Source organism: Eurosta solidaginis, unplaced genomic scaffold (assembly GCF_040869045.1).
Source record: "Eurosta solidaginis isolate ZX-2024a unplaced genomic scaffold, ASM4086904v1 ctg00001039.1, whole genome shotgun sequence".
Classification (NCBI taxonomy): Eukaryota; Metazoa; Arthropoda; class Insecta; order Diptera; family Tephritidae; genus Eurosta; species Eurosta solidaginis.
This window is the reverse complement of record NW_027136886.1, coordinates 484,780-494,330: the sequence shown is the minus strand read 5'-3', so window position 1 is coordinate 494,330 and position 9,551 is coordinate 484,780. Positions and strand designations below refer to the sequence as shown.

The 9,551-nt window shown below is 38.0% G+C and overlaps 1 protein-coding gene across 5 annotated transcripts in view; it reads left to right on the top strand.

The window, feature by feature from the left end:
• Positions 1-237: 237 nt before the first annotated feature.
• Positions 238-9,551, top strand: part of LOC137235655 (homeobox protein cut-like) — a 140,196-nt gene continuing 130,882 nt past the window's right edge. For all 5 annotated transcript variants that reach the window (XM_067758544.1, XM_067758545.1, XM_067758546.1 and 2 more), the window contains exon 1: positions 238-1,567. In XM_067758544.1, coding sequence (XP_067614645.1) covers positions 787-1,257 — 471 coding nt within the window. In that variant the 5' untranslated portion in view covers positions 238-786 and the 3' untranslated portion in view covers positions 1,258-1,567. The remainder of the gene's footprint in view (positions 1,568-9,551) is intronic.

Genomic DNA, 9,551 nt, shown 5'->3' with positions numbered 1-9,551 from the left:
GGTGAATGCCGGTGATGTTGTTTTTCAACGCTGTTGACCCCTGCTACCAGATATTTTAATCATAAAACTTGTTTCTTTGTCGACCTTTTCTCTGTAACCTATAATCTAACTTTGTCATAGCAATATTCGATATAGAGAGCAAGAAATGGAACCTTTTTTTAGTATTTTAAAAAACACAGATTTAAAGACCTTTTCACCTATAAACATTTTTCCTTTTCTTAATTTTATTTGCAGCGCCCTAATTTGGATGATAAAGACGAGAATCCTCTAAAGGTTCAATTAACCAGCAACACCGACACCACCACAAACACATTAACGGCCAGCGCTGCCAATAGCGACACACCAGCCGACTTTCAAAACTTGAACGCCGTAGCTGCTGCTGCGCTCGCCGCCAACAGCTTCATATCCACAGCTACAATAGATAGTAACATACCCACCACCACCACCACATTCCCACCAAGCAGCAAACTGCTTTCACCCACCAGCGTCACATTTAACAGCGTTGCCACCGCTGCTGGCTTCAACAGCCCGAATAGCGTGCTAAATAATAACAACAACACAAAATTGTTAAACAGCGTCGCTGCAGCAATAACATTACACCAGAACGGTGGCAATTTGCTAGCGGCCACCACCACGAATACACCCTCCCCATCACCGCCCCTGTCAGCGGACGGCTGCAGCATTGCTGCTGCTGTGGCAATAGCAGCGTTTCACCGTTGAGCGCCGCACTAAACGGTGTCAACGGTTGCATCAATCCATAGCTCTTCTTCAATCACGCACAACAAAATGACGATGGAAGCTGCGGCTTCTGCCGCCGCTGCTGCAGCAGCAGCTGCAGTACAACAGCAACAATCGCCATTAAATTCGCCACTGCATGCCACACCACAGCACACAGCGGATGACGACGAAATGGATGAAGAGGGAGGTGGTGCGACAACTGTAGATGCTAGCAAATTGATGACCAGCCTAACAGCCGAAATGAAGTTGGGCAAGCGTAATGCTGAAGGACAGGAGGAGGAAGAGGAGGAAGAGGAGGACGATGGCGATGACGTAGCTGCTGATGAAAATGCGAATGCGCGCAAACGCAGCGCTAATGAGGCAAATCAGGAAGACTCGCATGAGCAGCGTGTAAATGCTCAGGATAATGCAAATGATGCGAATGTGTGTGTGGTCAAAGAACTGATAATGATGATGACGATGATAATACTAGCGATAGCAATAAAAGCGATAGGAATAAAAAAACTAGTTGTAATATAAACAAAAGTAATTGTGCAAGAAAATCAAACAGAGCAACAAACGCCAAAACAGAAGGTAATGTTGAGAGTGTAACCAAAATTGCTGATGATTGCATTGATAATTATGATGAAGTTGATAATAATGACGACACCAATGGAAATGCGATGTCATTGAAGGCAACGGAAGTCAAGCGTATGGAAATTGATGGCGGTGAAAGTGGTGAGAGTGGGAAAATCGATGCTACAATTGGTAATTTAGTGCAAGTGCAACAATAAAACAAAATGCGGTAGGAAAAAATCATGCTGAACTATTAGCTGCCAAAGATAAAGAGGTAAGTGAACTTGTTGAAATAAAAAAAAAAATTTGTATGTGTGCAACCAAATGGTGTACTTTCTTATATTATGTGGTGTAATTTGCGAACAGTTTGTCGTACTAGTAACTGCTTGGGTTTTAAAAATACTGCAAATAAGCAGCTTTACAACGATATATCACTTACTAATGTTACTTATAAGATTATCTAGAAATCATTATCGAAATATTGATATGTGTGCAAAAAGTATGCTCTGAAGTTTGTGAAGCAAATTGAACAGAAGTTACTAGGAGAGAAAAAATTATCTTGCGTTTTCTTCTGGGACATTTTCAACATTCAACACTAAATCTTACTTAGACAGTCTGTAATCTGAATACGGAAAATTATCTTATCAAGATTTATGTATATATGTGACCTGGAATCATCAAGCGACCCTATTGTGCGAAAACAAGTTTCGAGAAAAACGCATTTTAAGATTTTCACTTGTACTTAACTTAGCTTTTCACTTGTACTTTAAATGCAATTTGTTCCATTTGGAAAGAGCGTTAAATTTCCTATAAGAATCACTCAAACAAAGAAAAACGGTATTTTCGCATAATAGTGTCAACACGGATCACATAGACAATGGGTAACTCTAGCTACCAAAATCTTTGACCTAATGTTTAGGAAGTTCCGTAAATAGTATTTTCTACTTGGGTCAGTCAGTATCTATCTAGAGTTCTCAACATGAATATATTTCTAGATCTTATCCTCAAATCGAAGCCCGTAACAGAAAGCTAATTGTAAATATTACGTTGAAGCTCGGCAGCTCATTTTTTTGTTTAGAAAGAAATCCTATGCTACTTGGAAATATTCCATACGCAGTCAAAAAGCTTAAAGATATCTCAGTACATGTAATCTTTTGTAGTTTTTTTACAACTAACACCTTTAAAAACAGCCGAGTATTATTTGACGACTGTATGAAATCAGTATATTACTGGATACTGAAAATGGTTAGAGCAAAGAAGTCAACAAGTGATACATATTTCAAAAACGTATGTATTACTGAACTCATTATATTTTAGGTTAAGAGGGCGTGTGTGGGACCCCCAGAGGGTTAGGGGGCCTAGAATATACCCGCGGTAGGTATGCCTGTCGTAAGAGGCGACTAAAATACCAAATTAATTCAAGGGGTTGTGTAGCGCAACTCTCTCAAGGAGTTGCCAGCGCAATATATAGCTTCTCCAACCCAATTGTCAACCTCACCTACCCGCGGCGAATCATGTTTCATTAACAGCCGAGGCTCTGGCGCCCCGAACTCCTGATGGATCTAGGAGGTGGGAGGGCGGGAAGGCCTAGAAGGTTTCATGTGGTCATACCAAATCGTTCCCAAGATGGCCGGGCTGGTACCTTTATGGTGCTTGTTACCGGAACGTACCCGATGCATCCGGAAAAGGACCATAAACATCGATAACACTCCCCAAGACCTTCGAGGAGTGTCCTTATCGCTACAACAAAAACAACATGTGTGGGACTTTTCCACACTTCCACTCGGACACATTTTTGTCTATTGCGAGAGCCCTTAGTGAATTCCTCTATGGTATTGACCTCTAAAGCGTAGCCACTGCACGAATCAAGGAGTGAGTACAATTGATTTACCAGCAGATGCTTTGAGTACATTCCAGCTCCAGTTTCCTTTTCCATTTTACAGCCGCTTATATAGATTGCAATTCCCCTACCACTGTCTAGGCTCCCCCCTCCCCCTCCCCTCCCATTTCTCCCTTGATGGATATCTTAAGTTTAACTAGCTTGAGAGTTGCACAATTAACGACGCTCTTAGCAAACGTGAAAATGTACGACCTCAATTTTCTTCGTTTAAATTTAACCCATAACATTTTGACATTGCTAAATCAATTGAAATTAAATAGCCTTTTCGAAAACCTTAAATTTTTTTTACATTCTAAATATCTCATAAAATCTCTAATTCAATCAAAGTTAAACAATTTACAAGGTATTATACAGTCATCTTAACCCTTTGAGCCCGCGGTTGAAATGCCATTTTTCAACGAAAACAAGTCAAATAAAAAATACTGCACAAAAAAAAAAGTGAAGAAACCCTTGACCTCTTCCACCGTCCTAAAGGCATTGACAAGCAAACAAATAATATACCAAATTGCCAAACTTTTAAACAATTGAAGGCGTAAAAATTGTGTTGTCAGTATCATAAATATATGACCTTTTTGAAAACGTGCCTAGCTACTTTTTCCTATGTTACCGCTTTTTTTCTTCTTCTTCAAAGCTACCCAACTATAACGGTAAACACTTTTCATTTGGTAAACAAGCAGTAATAATAGCGGAATGTTGTAGCAAGAAAACGGTGCCGACAAAGATGAAAGCGCTCGGGTACAAGAAAACCCAGAAGGCATGGCTACTATTTCCTTGTGAGAAAACCACGCAAGTAAATACCTTTTGACTTTTTTCTGCATTTTTTTTTGTTTTGTTGTGCGGAAAAATTAAGCGCTTGTACAAGTCAAAAGTAAACAAAAATATATAAAGAAATAAAATGAAAAACCAAATAGCGCAACACAAAATTAGGAAAACACCAAAAAGGTCGTGCGCGCACAAACAAACCACCATTTTTTTTTTCAAACAGACACTTTCAATATACGCTTGTACATAGCAGCTCAATAAAAGTTGCGGCTCAACATTTTACTATGAAAAAAAAATCGTTTTCCAATTGTGCGTAACAGTTTGTTCATATTTATCCCTCACACTTTGCAGCAGCGCTTCTTGAGCTATGCGGTTTTACTTAACGCTTAACATTTCAATGAACGTCAAAAGGCAGGCGTTCCCAAGACGTGCGTCTCTATATGTGGGTGTTTGGTTGTGTGTGTATGCAAATAATGCGCTGAAAGATGTTTTCATTTGCACAGTTTTTCCCCATTTTTGTATTTTTTTTATTTTTCCTTGTTTTCAGTTGACTTTCCTTTACGCGCGTACAGCTGGCAGCTGGGGGGTTAAGTGCGCTTTTAAGGTGTGACTAAAGGACTTCACAGTTTTTTTTTGTGCTCCAGTGTTTGCATTGATAGCATATCAATTACAGTTTGTTTGCGTAAGTCAAGATGATTTTACATAATATTATTGCCTCCACTTGGGTTGTGCAGGCACATTGACTAAGGGCAAGTGTTTATTGTTTTTAACGCTTTATGCAACTTTAGTGGGTATTGTTTGATTTGAGAGGCTTACGACTTTGAGTTTTTTGAAAATGTTTCTAGTTCAATTGAAATTAGTGGCATGTCATTGAAGAGAGCATGCCGTCCCGTCAATTTTCGTATTTTACACGTTTGATTTGAAGCACCAGTTTTGTCAGATATCAATGTGATCCTATCAATACTAAAGAGAGTAACTTCGTAAGCTGAACTTTAAAAATGCTGATGACGGTGGTACTAATGAGCACCCCTTTGGTGGTTAAAGCAGTGGATATCCTACTCATTTTTGTACAGAAAATCTGCCTTTAAACTCTGCGTAGAGTTTGCATAATTTGAATCGTCCGACATCTAACTTTGAAGACTACAAAGTAAATCTTTCTTATAGTTCTTGGGACAGTCTATAACAGCGACCTTAAGAAACACTAGATTATACATAATTAATTAGGAACCAAAAGCCCCTTAGAGAGACTTAAGACTTTTGTTGAGTTTAAATGAAAGCCAGAAATATTACTTGTCACAAGTCGACTATCTGTGAATGGCAAGCTGAAACGTTCCTGGGAACGCAGAAAAATATGAGGAAACAAGCATTGTAACTGTGCTATGATAGTTAAGCTATATTTACAATTTGACTGATGGAACTTTATTATAGACCATGGTATGATGGAAGCCTCGAATGTGAGGATAGACTACGACTTTCTGGAAATAGTTTCTTTACGAGCAACATATCTTCGGCTGAGCAGTAGATCGCCTTTTGTCGGCGTATCTATATGTTTTGTTTTCGCGAAAACATCTGACCTCAGCATAGGTTTACAAGTAATCTATGTATAAATGCCAAAAAGAACTAAATTTATGTTGAGATAGAACGTCTTCAGAACGGTATACAAGCGCGAGCGATTTTCCACTAAGCCGACGATGTGCTTTACGTGTCAAGGTCTTTCAAACAAAGTTTCACTTCGGTGTTTCGTATGTAAAAAAAAAATAAATGTAAGGCGCGATAACCTCCGAAGAGATTTAAGGCCGAGCTTCTCTTCCAATTTGCGTCGTGCTCCTCTTGATTTTCCCTACAAATTGACCGGACGGGACCTACATGTTTTATGCCGACTCCGAGCGGCATCTGCAAGGCAGATGAATTTTCACTGAGAGCTTTTCATGGCAGAAATACAACCGGACCGCTTGCCAAACACTGCCGAGGGGCGACCCCGCTTAGAAAAAATTTTTTTCTAATTGAAAAACCTTATTTCTAAAATTTTGTTGTTGCTTTGTCCGGGGTGTGAACCCAGGGCTTACGGTGTGGTAGGCGGAGCACGCTACCATCACACCACGGTCGCCGCGGTGTTTCGTATGTGCTATTGTTAAAAATGGGGTTAGCGCTTCCCAATTCAACCAAGATATTAGTTAATGGATTCTACGAGATACAGTTTCAAGTGTTTCACCGCTCTCCATACCTACCATTGTTCATCGTAAGTCCTCGATTCTCCACTCATTCCAAAACTCCAACACCGATATTCATAAATTCAATTTAATATTATCAAGTTTATAATACAACCAGCTCGTTTTCCACCAATTTTGAGTCTACCTTTGATATTTCATTTATATATATGTAGATGTATGCATACATATGTTCCCTAACCCACATGATCCACACATCAGCGCCGTCGTACCATTGTTGGCATTTGTAACCTTCTGATTTGTTTGAAATGTCAAGTATGCCATTGATCTTGAGAGATTACTAAAGAGGCAGACCAACCCACAGGATGTGAGTGAGTGAAGAGCTACCCTGCAAAAAATAGTGCGACTAATCACTAAAGGGAGCGGTGACGATTGTTCTCTTTTGTCTACATTGTGGCATAATTGATCACCTCTAGGCGCATTTTGATACAGTTGGGATTAGTCAGGTTGAAGTCTATGTAGCCCATTTTTAGAAACATAAAAACGTAACGAAATGAGTTCAATACAAAAAATTATAGGCGATTGCTTCGAATTATTTAAGAAAAATGCGGAGCCCTATACCGAACCTAACCACTGGTACCATATCTCTTGAAATGTTGAAAGTTTTAATATTGCGCTTAAAATGTACATAACCCATATTGATACAAAGGGGATTGGTCGTATCGTTCAGGTATAAAAGGGTACAATTAGTCTCTTCATAGAACATGCTCAAACAAAAGGGAACAGTTCAACTCATACAAAGAGATCAAAGCTGGTATTGGTTGCATACTGCTTTGCGACTCCAGCCAGTAAATATGGTAAATGTTTCTCTTTACTCCCGTTTCTATTAATTTTTATCGCAAAACTAAACTTGACAATAATGGATGCTTACTATGAGCTATGAGCTTCCATATGTTCATACAGTATCCACAAGAAAATTAAATTTTTTTAATAGCTCGAGTGCGCTTTTGTCACTTGGCCTGGAAAAGAAATGCATATATTTCCACTGCTGAACGCGGAGGGGAGTAATAGTGAAAAAAAAAAAACAGCTAAAGGGAACATTTTTGCAGTACAGATACAAAAACTCAAAGAAAAAGTTAAGGCAAGCCAGTTCAAGGTACTGCAGTAAAGATATCTGGCTTTTGTTGTTGCATGTGAGGGGGAGGTTAAAGTTCATCTTTTTTATTGCTTAGGCATCGTGTTAATTACAAATGTTTTTTTTTTTTCATTAATGACGTTAAAGTACAGAAACAAAAACAATCTTATGGGAAGAAGCAGCAGCTGCATTGACAGTAAACAATAATGAAAAATTAAGGGTTAAAGGGAGTAAAAAAAGAATTCAACTACCACCGCCAACTAAATAATTGCTTACACTCCAAAAAAAGAAGGGAACTCATATTATTATTATTTATAATTATGTGTATTAAACTAAACATATTTTAAACATAAAAATGTGCACAGCATTGAATATAAGGCGTGTTTTATGCGAGTTCTAAAAATTTGATAGATCAAACTCGAACTAAAATTATTGCTTCATTGAATCCCATAAATAAAACTACCATTGGCGTTTCCTTTTCTGAATAAAATGTTTCCCTCGTACTGCCCTCTTAGATTCTAAATTTTGAGCCAAGCCACCTTGAGATATGCAAAGCGGCTCTTTTTGTAGGTAATGACAGCCATATTCTTACTTAGTTGAAAATATTTTGTTGAAAGAACTCACGAGAGAGAACAGGAGAATCAACCGGCGACATTATTTTCAGAAAAGAAAACGCCATTAAATATTAGTTTGGCGACCTTTTTATTTCATAAGTTTTTATTTGCCGGCTTGAGGTCTGATTATTTGGAAAATAAAACACAGATGTTAACAACTCCATGTAGAAAGGGTATTTGTCGTATTTGTCAAAAATTTCACCCTGAGGACGGTTATCGTGCATAACCGAAATATATTGGTAAAAATTTAAAACATCTGTGTTTTATTTTCCAAATAATCAGACCTCAAGCCGGCAAATAAAAACTTATGAAAACGCCATTAGATAGCCAAACAGCAAACAACGCTCATGGTGATTAACCCCCAGATTAAACCAGGCAAACGTGGCCGGCGGCCACCGTGGTGTGATGGTAGCGTGCTTCGCCTACGACACCGAATGCCCTGGGTTCACACCCCGAGCAAAGCAACATCAAAAATTTTACAAATCAGGTTTTTCAATTAGAAGAAATTTTTTCTAAGCGGGGTCGCCCCTTGGCAGTGTTTGGCAAGCACACCGAGTGTATTTCTGCCATGAAAAGCTCTCAGTGAAAACTCATATGCCTCGCAGATGCCGCTCGGAGTCGGCATAAAACAAGTAGGTCCCGTCCCGCCAATTTGTAGGAAGAAAAATTAAAAAGGAGCACGACGCAAATTGGAAGAGAAGCTCGGCCTAAAATCTGTTCGGAGTTTGTCGCGCCTTACATTTATTTATTATTTATTTTTATTTTAAACGTGGCCGAATTACGATCGTAGGAGAACAGAGGACCTGCTAAACAGGTTAAAGAAAGACATTCTTAGGATTATTGTTTTAATCACGGCACAATGGACACACGACCCGCACGCTGAGAGAGTAGGGATCCCATTCAACAAGATTTGCAGGGGCTCAGGATCCACCAGTTCTAGCTCAAAATAAGTTTATAACTATGAGCAGTTATAAACTCTGCCAGAATTGCAGGAAGTAGCTAGCGACTAGAAATACTTAAATAGTAGCAATTGGTTCCAGGAGAATGTGTCACCTCGCGCCCCTCAACGAGTCCTTCATTGAGTCCAGCACATTCGCTTGGAAGACCTTGCGCATGCTATGTCTCTTTAGTATTTGGAATTCATTACATAATAAGCGTAGTTGTACTTAAAGCTTTTAGTACGAAAATGCTACACCAGAAATTCAGTACAAAAATTCACATTAAAAATTCTTATATTTAAATGCCTAAATTTTGAATAGTAACGCATGTAATGGACATTTTTATAAAAATGCATGAAAATTTTTTACTAAAACATATTGAATTGAAAGGGAAATATTATTAAAAACAAAGTTAAGCATTTTAGTTTATTAAAAAACTAATTGAAGAAGTTTTGCAGAAAAACTTTCACTCTAAAATTTTTATTTATAAAATTTTGTAAATAAATTTTATACTCGAAATTGAGTTTAAGCAATTTAGTTATCGAAATTTTTACTTCGATTTAGTATCAAGAATTTTCTTAAAAAATTTCACTTTTAAAAAAATATTATAAGCAATTTAGGGCAATAGCTTTGCTTTAAAAAAGATATTAAAAATTTAGTTCAGAAGTTACTAAAAATTTTTGTAGAAAAATTTTCACTCTGAAATTTTTCCTTATAAAACTTTTAAATAAATTTAGTACT